Source organism: Eptatretus burgeri, chromosome 2 (assembly GCF_056783735.1).
Source record: "Eptatretus burgeri isolate ZD-2024b chromosome 2, Ebu_testis_v1, whole genome shotgun sequence".
Classification (NCBI taxonomy): Eukaryota; Metazoa; Chordata; class Myxini; order Myxiniformes; family Myxinidae; genus Eptatretus; species Eptatretus burgeri.
The window spans coordinates 134,402,382-134,419,188 of record NC_140962.1 but is presented as its reverse complement, the minus strand read 5'-3'; the positions used below and the strand labels follow the sequence as shown (position 1 = coordinate 134,419,188).

The following is a 16,807-nucleotide window of genomic DNA, read 5'->3' as shown; positions in this document are numbered from 1 at the left end:
TCACCCGGAGCATTTCTCAATAACGGACACTGTTTACTCTTGTGTCCCCCTCTCTTGATAGTGTTCCAAAATTGGGCCTTGTGAGTCCCAGAAAAGTGTGAACATCACTTTTCTGGCCAATAGTTGAACTTATTTTTGACTGGTGACGTCGGATGTTTCCACTCCATACTCTGGTGTTTGCTCTCTGTCTCATCACCAGTGACAATGCGTTTCAAGAAATCGTTCCCTTCATGACGAAAGCGGTTCAAAGGGCTTTGGCAGATTGTCACTCGGTTGTGCTTGTGCTCTTCTGTGAGTTGTTTTGGCACCCATCTTGCAGAAAGTTTATGAAAGCCAAGTCAGTTGTTGATCATTTCATGTGCAGAACCATGATTGATGTTCAGATGTTGTGCCACTTCGTCAATTGTCGAACGTCGGTGATCCAGAATCTTGGCACGGACTCATTCAATGTTTTTTTCTGTTGTGGATGTGTATGTCTATCGTTCATCATCAGTAACACTTTTGCTTCCATTTTTGAACATGGTAATGCAATCGTACATGCTCCGCTGTGAGAAAGCACTGTTCCAATATTGTGCTGAAAGTCTGCAATGGATTTCTGTCCATGGTGCACCTTCAGCCCACAAAAATCGTATCACCACACGCTGCTCTTGGGTGCAAACTTACAGCGGAGCAGTCAGGTTAACTCCCTTATCATGACCCAACTACTCATTGCTCAAGATTGAAACTGCTTCACAATGGCGCAGACATTTCGTACTTGTACCTGCAACTACAATAAGGATGGTCGTTAACGCAACACAGTTTTTAATAAATCATTGCGGATACTTTTAGGCTCACCCTTGTACAAAGTGATACATCATGAAGCATGTAATATGGGCTTGCACATGAATTTTGAAACTTTTAGATTTCCAACAACAACACCATTCATGCCTTGTGTTTGTATTATAATTTGTCCCAAAATAATTACTTTTTGTGGAAAGTTACCTTGATGAGGTGTTATTAATTTTCGTCCCTCACTACAATGTTAAAAAAACTTTGGGATGAGGAATTGGTTGAACTAGTAATCGGCGTCCACAACAATCCTTGATCATGTTGTGGAACATTGGCTGAAGCCCTCATTTTTAGCTCACCTGGACTTTAGTGGTGAGTTTATGCAATCCAGCAGTGTCAGTCAGTCACTGAAACAGTCATTGAGTTTGTAAACACTTCAGTTATTATTGCTTGAACCAAATACAATTTTGATTAAACTAGGCCAAAAGCTTCATATTTGACGCTAAGCGAAGGTGGATTGACCGCATCAAAATCCGAGCTCATTAACCACCCCCCCCCCCAAAATAAAAAGGGATTAGCCCTTCTCCGAAACTACGAACACTGTTTCGATGACATTTGACCACAACCTTCATCACCCACAACGATGTACCAAAGCTTGTTCACAACATTTAAAAAAAATCAGGGTCTCATGGGGGAATTGAGTGACTATTGCTCCTGATCCAAGTGAGCTTCAGGACCCACGGTCCTTTTTATCCCCCGCCGTCCTTTTTATCCCCCGCCGCGTGGCAGAAGGGGGATATTGTTATCACCCGGTCGTCCGTCAGTCCGGCTGGGCGTCAACATTTATAGCTGTGAGTGTGATAACTAATAAACTGTTCGCCATATTGATTTGAAATTTGGGTCACACATGTACCACCTGAAAAGGAAGAACCCCATTTATTTTGGGCGTGGCCGGATCCAAGATGGCCAACTGGGGTGGCCATCTTGAAAAAAATGTTTTTTGTAATAAATGGAAAAACGCTTATCTGATTTCAATTATTTTTCAATGGCGGGGGATTCCCCATCTCTGATGGTATTTTTTTTTATCCCCGCCGCGTGGCGGAAGGGGGATATTGTCACCCAGGTCGTCCGTCCAGCTGGGCGTCAACATTTATAGCTGTGAGTGTGATAACTAATAAACTGTTCGCCATATTGATTTGAAATTTGGGTCACACATGTACCACCTGAAATGGAAGAACCCTATTGATTTTGGGCGTGGCCGGATCCAAGATGGCCGACTCCAATATGTTTTTTGTAATAAATGGAAAAACGCTTATCTGATTTCAATTATTTTTCAATGGCGGGGGATTCCCCATTTCTGATGGGTATATTTTTTTTATTTGTTTTCTTCCACCCTCACTTTTCAACTTAATTCGCTTTTACATTTGTTTTCTCCACAACTGCTTGAGCGATTTCCATGAAACTTTCAACAAAGGAGTGCCAACCCATGGATAATTTATTTTATTTTTTTTACAAAGTTAAATGATGATTGCATGGAAATAGTAGATGTTCCAAAAAGTCTTTTTTCTGCCAGCATGGGTTGCAGGATATTTTACGTATCAGGAATAAAATGCCTCAACCTCGCTCCGTCGACCAAATTATCTCCTGCGATGCCAACCCTGGTTTTACCATCAATTTCATCTCGCATGCTCTGTAGGAAAACTTCACCACCACCCCCCTCCCCCACCCAACCACCCTTTGTCCCTCACCCCTCCCATTCACAGGGCCTTTGGTACCCGTCCCCGACTAGGGGGGTTGCTGCCCACCTGAATTCCCAATTTTATTAGCCGCCAAGTTCATCAGTTGTTAGCACACGTGCATTTAAGCTATGTAGCTGTTTTGTTTCTGCAATTTTTGCCTTTTCTTGCTTCTTCCTTTGACTTCTTTGCTCTCCTTTTATTTACGTTTTTTAATTTTTTATTTTTCTTGTACAGACGCCGGTGTCTGTTCGACCCGCACATCCGGTCGGCCTTATTTTCTATATGCCCTTCCCCTGCTCTCTACCCCTATTCCCCGGCCTGCTGCTTTAGCTCTCCAGCTTGGGTTCTCTGGTCACGTTGGTGCAGACTAAGGCTGTGCAGTCGGGTGCTGTCACAAGTCAGGCAGGGCCACTGACGCACATCCTACAGGTCAGCTTGCCTGGTGCATCAACTGCTTCCTTCCTTTCTTTCCCACCATTTATTTCACGTGCCTTAATCTCTCCCAGCTCTGTTCCAGTAGTCTCTGCACTTTGATCTTCACTGTTTTCAGGCTTGCCTGCTTTGTGTGTGCTGCCAGAAATGGCACATCCCCTGCTGCATGATGCTTTTCCTTTGTCCAGCACAGCATGGCTGGGTTAAAGTAGCTGCATGCTCATCGTAGACTTGTTGCTCATCATTGTCTGGCTTTTCCCTTCTTTTTCTACTTTTGGAATGATTAAATATAAAAGTAGTTCTTGAAATGCTTGTTGCTTTAACGAAGAGTAGCTCAAATTCTTGAACTCTGCATGCTGCCGTTCATAATCTAATCATGTGTGGCTTTTGTAGTGTTGCACTTGTTTTATGTGGGCCAGGAGAGCCCATGCATTACCTCTGATAATCAGCTGTGCTTCAAAAACATTTTATTTACCGATGTCTGAAACAATGTTTTGTTCAACTGACTGTGTCCACCCATTCATCCCAAGCATAATTCTGCCATTAGTACAATGTAGAGCCTTGTCATACCAGAATCGACTTGAAAAAGCCGTCTCTTTCACGTTCTCTCTCTATATCCTCTTCTCTTTCTTCCCTCCACCCCCCCCCCCCCCCCACATACACGTTTCCTCTCTCTCTCTCTCTCTCTCTCTCTCTCTCTCTCTCTCTCTCTCTCTCTCTCTCTCTCTCTCTCTCTCTCTCTCTCTCTCTCTCTCTCTCTCTCTCTCTCTCTCTCTCTCTCTCTCTCTCTCTCTCTCTCTCTCTCTCTCTCTCTCTCTCTCTCTCTCTCTCTCTCTCTCTCTCTCTCTCTCTCTCTCTCTCTCTCTCTCTCTCTCTCTCTCTCTCTCTCTCTCTCTCTCTCTCTCTCTCTCTCTCTCTCTCTCTCTCTCTCTCTCTCTCCTCACACTTTCCTGCATCTCTCCCTTAGGCCAAGGGTGGATTACCTCCTGGAGCAACTATTGTGAAACTGGTCACATCAGCTGATGGTAAACCGGCCACTATTATTACAACTACGCAGGCTGCTGGTGCTATGGGTCAAAAGCCAACCATCTTGAACCTGGGCTCAATGACAGCCGGGGGGACTGCCGGAAAGGGAGGCACCACAATCATTAAGACTATCCCGATGTCAGCGCTTCTCGGGCAAAGTGGGGCCACAGGTATTGCAGCATTGAGTTTGGCGCTTTTCTTTTCCATGTCAAAAAAGTCCTTTTTAGCTCGCCTGTTCTAAGAACAGAGAGCTATAGCGATAACCCTGGCGCGAGCGTCAGCGTGAGCGTGAAAATGTTAGTTTTTGGTGCAAGTTATTTTTTTCCTTTCTAATGTTTTTATCTCCCACACTATTTTTTATACGCCCAATATATATATATATATATATATATATATATATATATATATATATATATATATATATATATATATATATATATATATATATATATATATATATATATATATTGTGACGTCCACGGGACTTGAACAGTCCCGTCAACGTAGAATGAGCCGAAACGATGGAGGCGATTTATTTGTTTATAACCCAAACATGGTGGTTCTAATCGCTCTACCGCAAACGGGACGAGGAAGGTGGCACGAGTCACTTTTCACCGAGTTGATGATGTTTATTTGTTTTTATAATTACCAGAAATAACAAGACTCGGCAGGAAGAGGGATCCGGGGCGATTCGACGGGATGGTGTGGGATCGGGCGTGGGGAAAAAACACAGACAATTCCAATGAATATACAGTTCTCAATCCCTCTAAGGCGCCAAGCACACACACACACACACACACACACACACACACACACACACACACACACACACACACACACACACACACACACACACACACAACGTAGCTATTTCTGGTGGTCAGGCTGGACCGTGGTGTGGACGCAACTGTCCCTGGATCGGCGCCGGACGAGCTGGCCTTGCTCTCGTCAGGGGGGCAGGAGAAACCCGTGGTGCTGTCGACCTGGTCTTGGCCCAAGTCCGCTCACGGCCGCCAGGGAACCAGCTCCGGCGCCAAGCCGCGAGCAGGAGAGGGAGGCAGGTCCGCCCGCCGCCCGACCCCGCACTCCGAGTCAGCAGAACCCCAGAGCCAACCAAAGCGAGGCACGAGGCTCGGCAAGGCTCCCAGACACGATCAAGAACACGATCGACTCAGCACAGCAACCAGGACGCTCTCTGCCGCCACAGCTTCCACACCAAAAAAACACGATCGTTCTGGTTGTAATCTTCTTCTTCTTCCTTTGACCCCGAACAGAACCTTTTTATCCTTCGTCCTCGTCACTCCCAATCGAGCCGTTTATTGGCCCACCGCCATCGCCTTCCGCCAAACGTGATCACGGGGCGGAGCCATCCGCTGCACTGTCCTGTGACGTCACGGCCAGTCTTCAGAGAATACCAAAAGGGGTTTACGCAGACACACTTACCCTATCCCGTGTCCCTATCTAATTACCTGACATTTATCATTTCCCCCTTGAAGAAATGAACATTTACTAGACAACTTATCACCACTGAATTACTACTTATTACATCGAGATCCTGGTAAACTCGAACAGCATGGCATACCTAATTAAACATCTTAATTACCCTTTGAATGCATACCCCCCCTCAAACATAACAATATATATATATATATATATATAGTTACGAATTCTGGCCCGCCAGGCGTGCGATCGGCCACATGACTCTAATAGCGGCCGCGCCGCCCACCGGAACGGACAATTCAGTCGTGACCCTCTTGGAACTATCGCCAAAGAGCTAGTCACGGGTGGGGGTTTAACCTCACCACAACCCAGTCCGCATTCTACCTGCGTGAAATAGGGTGAATCGTCGAAAGTCGATATACCTAAGTACTCGCACGGGTAACCTACCGAGGGGTTGTACCACGCCACAGGTCGACTCTGGACACGAACCGCTTAAGCGGCTCGTTCCGTGCTACAGGGATAACCGAGCAGAGTTATCGTCGACCATGACGGTTCAGATTTGTGAGCGGGTGTTTTAAACCCACTATCATTCCCTTACGTGATGCAAGATGGAGATTCAACAAAGGAAAGGACGAAGCAAAACGGGGGAACAATTGGACAAGCACATTTAATGCGCGACACAAGGAAGCACGTATTTCCAGTCAGCAACAATCATGCACGTATGTACAGGCAAATAGAAGCAAAAGTAATACGACCGACTAAAGCAATGTACAAGCACTTAATCAGTTTTACTTGTCGGACTGGCGCCACAAACACGCATACAAAAGCCCAAAGAAAAGAAGAACCTCCCTTGTTGCGGCCGGTGAACCGTCTCCGGCACTCTTCGTGTCTGCTCTCGCAGGTCCACCTCAGGCCGCCTGCGGCACCCTCCGTCGGCATCTCCCACCAATAGGCCTCGCCGGGCCATGAGCGCGGGAACGAACGAGGAGGAAGGGAACGCGAGTTGGTTTGCGGATCAACCGTCACGAGGAGAGAGCATACGGGAGGACCAAAGAGATATCCAAGAGGAAGGAACGCATTCACCAAGGGGCGAAGAAGAGAAGAGGGCGCGCTCCGCCCGTGTCAGTCCTTTATGGAGCAGGGCTCCGCCCCGTTTCGGGCTCCCCCCCCCCTCTGGGAGCCTCCCAAAAAGGGGCGTTCCTCACTCCCGTCCGCGTCACACCGCGCATCTACCAATCGGGAGCGAGCTTCCCCACCCTCCCCTTCACACCAAGCGTGGGGAATAATGGCGGGAAAAACCCCACAGGCTTCACAAGTGGTTTTGTTCTGCCAATCCTTTTCGGACGGTTTCCGTGGTGCGGAAACCGTCTTACCGTGGTCCGCAGAGGATGGCGCTCGTAAGTGGGCGTAGTGGCAAAGATGGTGGTGATTGTTGTGGGGGTGGTGTGAGCGTGGTGGGCGTTGTGGCGTAGTTGGTGGCGGTTGTTGTTTGTGGAAATGGTGGCTCAAAATAACGACAGATAAAGAAAAACGGCTAACTAAAGCGTCGCAACCTGAATGGATCACACATATTCCCTCTAAACAAGGGTGTGGGCTTACTACACATGAACTTATCGATATATCTCACCTGAGGACCCTTTAATGGTGTATTGTGAATTTCCACAACCTTAACAGTATATATATATATATATATATATATATATATATATATATATATATATATATATATATATATATATATATATATATATATACATATATATATATATATATATATATATATACATATATATATATATATATATATATATATATATATATACATATATATATATATATATACATATATATATATATATATACATACATATATATATATATATATATACATACATATATATATATATATATATACATACATACATATATATATATATATATATATATATATATATATATATATATATATATATATATATATATATATATATATATCGGGGCGTATTATGTGATACTGGCCGTCCGTCCGTCCGTTCCTGTTCGCACTCGAACTCCCAAAGTTTTCAACTTTCACGTTTCATATTTGGTACATAGGTACAGACTGTGGAGATGGTGTGTTGTGACATACGTTCGTCATCTAAATTGGTTGCCATGGCAACCAGGATGCTGTTTTCCATCCGTTCCTGTCCGCACTCTAACTCTCAAAGTTTTCAACTTTCACGTTTCATATATGGTACATACGTACAGACTGTGGAGACAGTGTGTCGCGACATACGTTCGTCATCTAAAGTCGTTGCCATGGCAACCAGGATGCTGTTTTCCATGTGGTGGCACAATTCTGTATATACCTTCTTGTTCGGGCGTATATTGTGCTCACCTGCTCTCTTGTTACTGATTACAATATACAAATACATATATTGCTTTAAAATTATTTGGATCAGACTTCACTGCAATGCTTTATAAAAAATATTAATTATTAGACGAGTCTTTTGAAAACGATAAATGTATAAACAGGCAAGCATTGGGTGGCTTTGACACCAACTCTGGTTTAACATTAAATTTGGATGAAGGAACACGTGGATAGGATGAGTTGAGTTTTCTGGTGTTTTAAATAATGAATAGTTGTTTTTTTCCACTCTTTAATAAAGAAGGTTCCTGATAAATTCAATTGTCTCCTTGTGATGTTGGTGAGGATAAATATTGTGGTCCCCTTGAGCTTCTGGTGTGGTTAAATTAATGCGTTTCTTTTCTTGTGCATATGTCGATTAATTCCATTGCCTCATCTTGATGTGGTTGGATGTGATTTTACAGGTGTGACGACAGCTCCTGGCATGAAGTCTCCCATTGCCATAATCACAACAAAGGTTATGAGTTCAGGCATCGGCACCCCCAGCAAGATCATCACAGCAGTTCCGAAATTGACTGCCGGACAGCCTGGTGTGACACAGGTCTGCTCCACTCACCTCTTAATGCACCTTGTTGTCTCTGAATCCATTTGGTGTTAAGTGATTTCAAGAAAGTTTCGCTGAAGTGAAGAGTGATATAACAATTTTTTGCCTGGATTGTTCTGCCCCGACAGTCCATGTTATGCTTATTGATAATTTGATGGTCTTTTCCAAGTGCTGCCCTCCTTGTAATTTTAACTCTTTGATCGTGCATTTAGCAGATGGTATTGAAAGGAGCGGGTCCATCGGGCACAATCCTGCGGACCATGACACCCGTTACAGCTGGAACTGTGATGGGCAGTGTTCGTTTGATGAGCCCTGTTTCAGTAGCAACTGCTGGCAAACCTGGGATTGCCACACTTGTTGTCAAGACAACAACAGGTTGTGAAGGGGGCAGGGAACAGTGGTGGGGGATGTTCACAAGTGTAACAACTCAAGTTGGGTTTATTTTGGTTGCTCTCTTTGATCTTTTTACCTTCCACCCCCACCCAAAAGGAATGACTTCCTTTGCCACTGTGACAACGCAAGCCCGACCAACCGCGACCATAGCTGTACCATCACTTGCCACACCGGCCACTACACTTGCAGCTATTGCTTCTTTGTCAGGCCAGGCGGGTGCAGCAGCTCATGTTTCCGAAGTCCGCAGCCCGAGCACAGCACTAGCTCAAATCACTGGCACCACACCCAGCCCTGGCACAGCACAGGTTAGTGAAACTGCATGAAAGATAAGTGTATTTCTCAAGTTCCTTTTATCACATCTGTAAATGTGTTCAGAGATGTCCAAGGTTCTGATGTCACATGCTGATTTTAACGTAATTTTAATTATTGCCATCATTGCTAATTGAATTTTAATCGGTCCATGAAACTCATTCACTGACAAGGCTCTACCAAAAGTATTAACTGTAAATTGTTGCATTAACTCCCTTAAACAAAGCGGTGCAATTAAAACGAGAACCGGTGGTGGAGTGCATCCACCGCCAGGCTGAACAGTTCATGTTTTGTATCCCACTGATAGGCCGGATCTGCATCCGTACCGAAACCAAAATCGAATCGGCCTGTTCTTGTCACCTACTCAATTCATCCACCAACTTTCATTAGAATCCATCCACAGCTTTTTAAGATCTCGTGTTACATGTCGTTCTGGCCTTATCTCTCAATGGTGAAGAATCGATTAAAAATTCCATTATCTGGATCTGGATTCGGATCTTCACCAAATCAAATCGGTTCATTCTTGTCACACACCCAACCTGTTCACCAAGCTTAGTTCAAATCCTTCCATAACCTTTTCAGATATTCTGCTCACAGACAAACGGACGGGTGAAAACATAACCTTCGTCCACCTTCGATGCCAAAGGTAATGACTGCTTAACTTGGCTGTGTCCATTTATGCATCCATGAAACCATTTTTAAGCAAGACGACAAAATTTTAACCGATATTTTAGTAAGGGCACTCAACGAATCTGCCTTTGAAGGCCTTCCACTATTATAAAGTACTAGCAGGGATACCCGTGCTCCGCACAGCAATCCCGTGGATGACGGTGGGTCTGAAGGAGTATATGTCACAGTTAATTGTAAAATTGTAGAGGCTGCCACCATTAGTATTTTTTTTCATCACCACTATAATAATATATTTTCCCCGCCATGTTTTATATGCAGAAGACTCGAGTTCAAAAATGTTAAGATTTATTGCCGCATCAGATAAAAAAACCATAATGCCTCAACAATGTGAGGCTGGTTTCATGTCATTTGCGACTTAATTAATTCTCATTCTCTAGCAAATTCCGTTGGTCCCACGTCAATCGGCTGAACTTGAAAAATTAACGTTACCCAATCAGGTGATGACGTCATAATTCGGAAACCGGGAAGTCGGAAGTCATTGTCTTCAATTGACTGTAGCATTATTTTTTCATTCTATTGCAAATGGCGTTGGCCCCATGTCAATCGGCTGAACTTGAAAAATTAACGTTACGAAATCAGGTGATGATGTCATAATTCGGAAGCCGGAAGTCGGAAGTTCAATTCTTTTACATCGGGACACTCCCGGGTACATGTTCTGTCAGCATGTGAAGTTTGGTGAGGATCAATCCAGTACTTTTCGCGTGCATAGGTCACAGAGGTCACATAGGTCACAACAAACACACACACACACACACACACACACACAGACACACACACACACACACACACACACAGACACACTTTCAAGTATATATATATATATATATATATATATATATATATATATATATATATATATATATATTTTCTGCAGTTTTTTTTTCCACAACGATTGATCTGCTCAATTCTAGGTATAATGCACATTATCGGTATGCCTTGGTATTACTTGGGGGGGGGGGGGTTGGAAATAATTGATGTGAAATTAAAATGTACTGTTGAATTGATTGAATGCTGCTAATGAGGATTAAAAGATTTATTCACTTGAGTTCTGATGTGGTGCTGTATGACAGATAGCGCTTGAGGGAGCTGGTGTAAAGATTCAGAAGGCAGACGGTGGTGTCGGTGATCCAGGCATTACCACTGTACCACCCCAATGTCAGAATCCTCCACACGAGACTTCACAGACTGGAACAACCAATACAGCATCAACTACCACAGCCAATATGGGACGAAACCAAGGTCTCTTCTCGCTTTCTTTTTAATGTCTCAGATGATGAAGTCGCCAGAGGCATTCTATTTTTGGGTTGTACCTACGTACATCCGTGTCCATCCGTCCACGCTAATTTTCTCTGTTTTTCTCTGCAGCCACTTATCCGATTGACACATTTTTCACCATAGGTGCGACTTCTCATGTAGAATGTTTTAATGATAATTATGACATCACAGGGCATGTCACCACATGTCACCACATCACAGGGCAGCGGTGTTAGAAAAAAGGAAAAACTTTGGACTTCTTTCTCCAAAACCGCTCCGTGGAACAAATTTAAACTTGGCACATGTGCAGTACTCCCCATTGGAAATATGATTTTTGGGGCGGGGGGTGGATTATGTCATTGGTGGCTTCATTATGACATCATCATTGTATATGTCAAACACTTTATCCATCAGTATGAAAAATGTTGAGGGTCATCTTGGGCTAAATTTTATGGGGGGTGGTGGGGGATTAATGACGTCGTCTGCCACGTGATTCGGCAACCAATTTTTAGATGCTCGTGGAGGATCTCTGTCTTACTCACGTTGTTGTTGTTCATCTTCTTGTGGACTTTTTTGTTTCACAGCCTACAGTTTTCATCGAAACTTCCTGAAACTTGGCATATATATGTAAAAATACCCTGCGCAGACAGTAACCATCTCTGATTTTGAAAATTCCTCCTAGAAAAAAAAGTTATGACGTCAAAATTTCTCCACTAATGGAAATCGCCGAAAAAATTATCACCGAAACTAGGCAAGTTTTTTGAATTCTGTTTGCGGGAATCGAACAGGACATTAACAGAGATGAATTACCGCACATATGACACATCACTGACGTCATATCAATTTGATGACGTCATTCCTATTTTTTGACATTTTTTGTTTCATAACCCAGAGGTTTCATCGGATCTTCGTGAAACTTGCCATGTATATGCAGAAAGCCCACGCGCAGGCAGTAACCATTTCCAATTTTGTAAATTCTTCCTAGAAAAAAAGTTGACGTCATAATATCGCCGCTAATGGAAATCACCTATACCATTATCTCCGAAACTAGGCAAGCTGTTTGAATTTTGTTTGCGGGAATCAAGCCGGGCATTAGCACAGATAATTTATCGCAAACCTGATACATCACAATGAAATCATATTCGTTTTTATGATGTCATCATTAAGAGGACGAGGATATAAGCTCATTTGAGCTTGTTTAACATAAAAACGGTTGAACAGTTTGAGGCGAAACTTTGCAGATATGATCGCTCATCCATGGGGAACAAAATGTTCTCCACCTGTGATATCATCGGTCACATGGTTTGGCAGCTTTGTGTTTTTTTTTTTTTGAAGAGTAAACCTTTAAAAATCATCTTCTCCAGAATGGCTTCATAGATTGAGGTGAAACTTCACCCACATGTTCCCCAAGCTTTGGGGATACCAAGGAGTTCACAAATAATTAATAGGTTACACGGTCTGGCACCATATTGGATTGAATGAAAATCTCTTAAAAATAATATTTTCTCTTGAACCGCTTCATCAATCCACATGAAACATCACAGTTATAATCTAGTCATCATGTGGAATATATGTTTTAAATTTCAACCTGATCAGGCATATGGTCTGGCAGCCAGAATTATTTAATATTTTGAATCTGAGTTCAGGGATTTAAATCAAAATTGGTACAAGTATTATAATGATGTAATAATGTGGGCGGAGGCATATCTGGTAACGTCAGAGAGTGCCCTTGGTTTTTTGGTTTTTTATATCATGGCTGTATTTTTTTTTTTTACAACAGGCTTCTGCTGGTAGAGTTTTTTTTTTTTTTTAATTTGAACGGCATTTGGTAGAGCGCATGCCTCTGCCAGGCTGAACAGCTTGTTTTGTATCTTACTGAAAGGCTGGATTTGCATCCGGACCTTAACCTAATCAGCTTGTTTTTGTCACCAACTCAACTCATCCACCTAGTTTCAGCCAAATCCATCCATAACTTTTTGAGATATTCTGTTCATATACAAATAGACAAACGGGTGAAAACATAACCTCCATCCACTTTTGGTGGCGGAGGCAATGATACCTCACCAATGCCATTTAGACTTTCAAGAGAGATGGCGTTGGTGTTGAAGCAATTCAAAAACAGATCAACACGAATCTTGAACTCGCTGGTGCTTTTGTCTCATTCAATCTGTTCAACATCAAAAATGAAATTGCTTCGAACCAAAATGTGTGAAATGTGAAATGTGAAACCAACCCCCAATCACCCTCCACCCCCTCATAATTTTCTTCTTACGTTTTAGGTCATCTCTACCGAGATGACCTTATAAAGCCGGACCAAATGTCCGTCCGTACGTCCGTCAACAATTTTTCTTTCCGATCTTGATGAAACTTAGTATGTGGGTAGAAGTCGATGAGTGTTGCACAACGATATAACTTTTGTCCGGGTTCAAGGTCAGGGTCAAGGTCACGAGGTCACGTAAGTTATAAAAATCGCCATTTTCAAAACCTATCTAGTCTGCCATCCTTCAAGATATTCGGCAGCTGTTTATTGATTATGATAGTAAAAAATATTATCTTGTATCTAACCGGACAGATTTTTGAATTTCCTTCCCGTTTGATCTTCACGTGATCTGGAAGATGGCAAAAAATGCCGATGCGATTCGCAAAGAAGGAAGGAAGGAGAAATGAAATATAAATATAAAACACATTTTTAGCCTTTTCTATTTATACATTTTTCGCCGAAGGTACAAAAGTTTCAAAACCCGAAATGTAAACGTCTGCATTTATTTTCAAAATATAATTTCGTGCGCGCGCGCCAAAATTCCGAGTCATCTTTAACCAAACTGCGCAGTTCGAGCTGCGCCGTAGAACTGCGCAATAGTCTTCGGTCATAACTGAACATTGAGAACTTGTGGTATTGTAGAGATGACCGTTACCCACACGGGGGTAATTTTTTACATTTTTTTCAAACTGAGGCACACTCATGTCTGCTTATGACTATTTGACCTTTTCAAGATGTTACTTTATCCTCCACCTGTTTTGTTGCCTCTGCTTTATCAATCAACATGGAGGCTTGTCATAGCAGGATTGACTAAAAAGACCCATCTTCAGGTTCTCTCTCCATATTCCCCCTTCTCCTTTCGTTCTCTGTCCCTCTCTCACTCTCCCCCTCTCCACACCACCACCCCTCGCTATCCCTCGTTCATAGCAGACACTTCACCACACTTACAGTTCTTTCGCATACAGTTCTTTCCACCCACCAGAGTGAATCTTTTGCTATTAAACTGCATGGGTAAAACATTCTGTAAAGTGCTGGAACACTTCAGTTGTACAAAGATTGTGGGCAGTATAAAGCAGATAGATAACCTGATCTCAAACCTGCGGATGTCTCTTAAAACAAGAACTGAATCCTGTGAGTCTCGTTGCTGTGATGTGATCATTTATGACTCACCAATCTCCATGGTTGTTGCAGTGGAACCGCCACCTTCAGACCATAATGGTATTCCTGAAAGCGTACATGGTGAGACAGCTACAGCGGGCACCACAAACACTGCAACAAACTCCTTGCCAGCAAGTCAAGCCAGTGGTGCTGTCACCACAGTCACTCGGTCGATAACTGTGCCTGGCCCATCATTGCCAGTACGTACAAGAAACCTTCACGGCATTGTGCACGTCACTCACCTTCACAGGTGTATTTGTACCAATAAATTCACGCTTGTGAAATTATTATAATTTTTTTTTTTTTTTACGACAAGAAAACATATCTGAAAGCGGAATAGAAACTGCTTTCGTGATTTCGATGTCGAGGAAGAAATCACATTTGTTCTGTCAATGAATCATATCTTGATCGTTCAATTATGTCCTCTGCCTTTTGCACTCTGCCTGCCCAGAGCATATCTTCTTCATCAGACCAGCCAGACAACGGTGATACAGCAGCGTCATCTGCCAGTGCATCGGCAGGGCAGGAGGCTCAAGGGGTTTCCGGAGAGCCAACTTCAAAGGAGGTATCAAAAATGGAAGTGACTAGCGGCAGGGAGTCTGGAGACGCCGACAGCACTCAGGTGTTGTCAGACTTCAGCTTTTTGTCTTATTTATTTTATTTTATTTTTATCTTTCACTGTAAGTACTTGCCAATTCGCTGTTTTATCCCTGTCTTACGTCACAGGAATTGTTTCTCAGATTTTGTAAAGCTGGGAATAGAAAATAGAGATGGTTCTGTAATTTCACGCAAATAAGCCGTGAGCTATACGTTAAAACGTTAAATTGGTTCCAAAATTCCAACTACGGGGTATACTCATGTGCGGGTTATACGGTATTTCACCATACAGCACGTGACAACCACAGAGGGCCAAGTTAATTGTCAAGGAGATGCAAATAGAGGCAGTTTATATTTTTTTGCAAGTTTAATTGTAACATCTTTAATTACAGTTCTTTCGCATATTTTACCGACACATATATCTCTAATTCCAAAGCTAATCGTATTCCGTACATTCAATAAACAACCAGCCTCTCTGTTGCCGTGCTCGTCTGCAAACTGACAAACTTTCAGTTTGAATTTGGCCGTGAAACTTTTACGTTTTCTCTTGCTTGTACTGGCAGCAAACATTGTACGACAGGGACTTGTAATGGTATGGAAAATTTCATGGAATGATGTAAAATTCAACTGCCTGCAGTGCATTTATGTGTTTCTAATGGATGAGCAATGTGGTTTCCAGTCACAAGAGAACAGGAAACCACAATGGTTTTTAACACATCGGTACAGTTAACTTTCATTATTTCAACTCTTCGTCAAGATATTATTTTTAATGTCAGTTGGTTATCGACTGCAGTGTATTGTTACGGATTTGGAAGCCTCTTGCACACAGACAGACAGCAGTCCCTAATCATAGTTATTTTGATAAGTATGTGTTTATAGTTTGATCCCTCCCCTATGTTTAATGGGTTGATAAGTGTCCGTCCGCTGCGAGTTTCTTTCTCGTTAGATTTTTGCAATACCCAACGCCAACAAATCAATCCTTCCCTTCTTCGCACCATTGACGCCATTGCCCACGTGCGTTCGACCACGGACGTGGGCGGAGGTTTCCTCACCTCAGAACACCGGCTCTGCCCAGGAAAGGAGGCAGTTCCCCCCTGTCCAATCCTGGATGGCCAGCACATCACCCCATGAAACCCTGTCTAATCAGGGCAAAGATTACCTCAGGGGACCGGTCACCCCACCCCGTCCGGGGGAGGGATAAGAATGGTTGGGCTCCCCTGAGTGTTCGCTGGAGTTGGGTTGGAATTGTCGGAGGAAAAAGGGGTCGCCATTGCTCTTGGTGTGCGTAGTTGTCGTCGTCATCTGGGCTTTTTGCTCTTTGGTCTGCAGTCGTCTTGGTTTGCGGTCTTCTCCGGGGGTCCTCGCTTCGTTGGTGGAGTGTCTGGTTCGGGGGTTCTTTTTGGTGGGTCCGTGGTCCTGTGCTTGCTGGTTCGCTCGTCTCGAAGAAACCGCACAAGGCAGACAGGTACCCGGCCAGACTCTGACCCTCAGCTCGCCTTCCCTCCCAAGCTGAAGGGCCAAATAAAGACCCGGTGGGGACCATTTCTTTTTGGGTGTGTGTGCGTGTGCGTGTGCGTGTGCGTGTGCGTGTGTGTGTGTGTGTGTGTGGTGGGGTGTGTTCGCCTCGATCCTCCCTTCGCCTCGATTAGTTCCACAAGCCATGGTTGAACTGGAGCCTTTGGTCACGGGTGCCTCGTGAAAACATTGGTAAATCTACAATTGTTTCTCCCATACACGGTCCACTCAACGGCCTTTTTGTTTTCTGTTTGGGCCTTGATCCAAACATTCAG

General features: G+C 43.5%; 1 protein-coding gene across 4 annotated transcripts in view; it reads left to right on the top strand.

The window, feature by feature from the left end:
• HCFC1 (host cell factor C1) overlaps positions 1 to 16,807 on the top strand; it is a 124,794-nt gene that overhangs the window by 53,004 nt on the left and 54,983 nt on the right. The window contains exons 12-19 of one of the 4 annotated variants that reach the window (XM_085871345.1): positions 2,838 to 2,936; positions 3,907 to 4,135; positions 8,217 to 8,353; positions 8,572 to 8,731; positions 8,846 to 9,054; positions 10,819 to 10,987; positions 14,454 to 14,620; positions 14,872 to 15,042. In XM_085871345.1, the coding sequence (XP_085727471.1) occupies positions 2,838 to 2,936; positions 3,907 to 4,135; positions 8,217 to 8,353; positions 8,572 to 8,731; positions 8,846 to 9,054; positions 10,819 to 10,987; positions 14,454 to 14,620; positions 14,872 to 15,042 (1,341 nt within the window). Of the gene's footprint in view, positions 1 to 2,837; positions 2,937 to 3,906; positions 4,136 to 8,216; positions 8,354 to 8,568; positions 8,732 to 8,845; positions 9,055 to 10,818; positions 10,988 to 14,453; positions 14,621 to 14,871; positions 15,043 to 16,807 lie in introns of all 4 variants that reach the window. The other 3 variants (XM_085871346.1, XM_085871344.1, XM_085871347.1) reach the window with 3 other exon arrangements.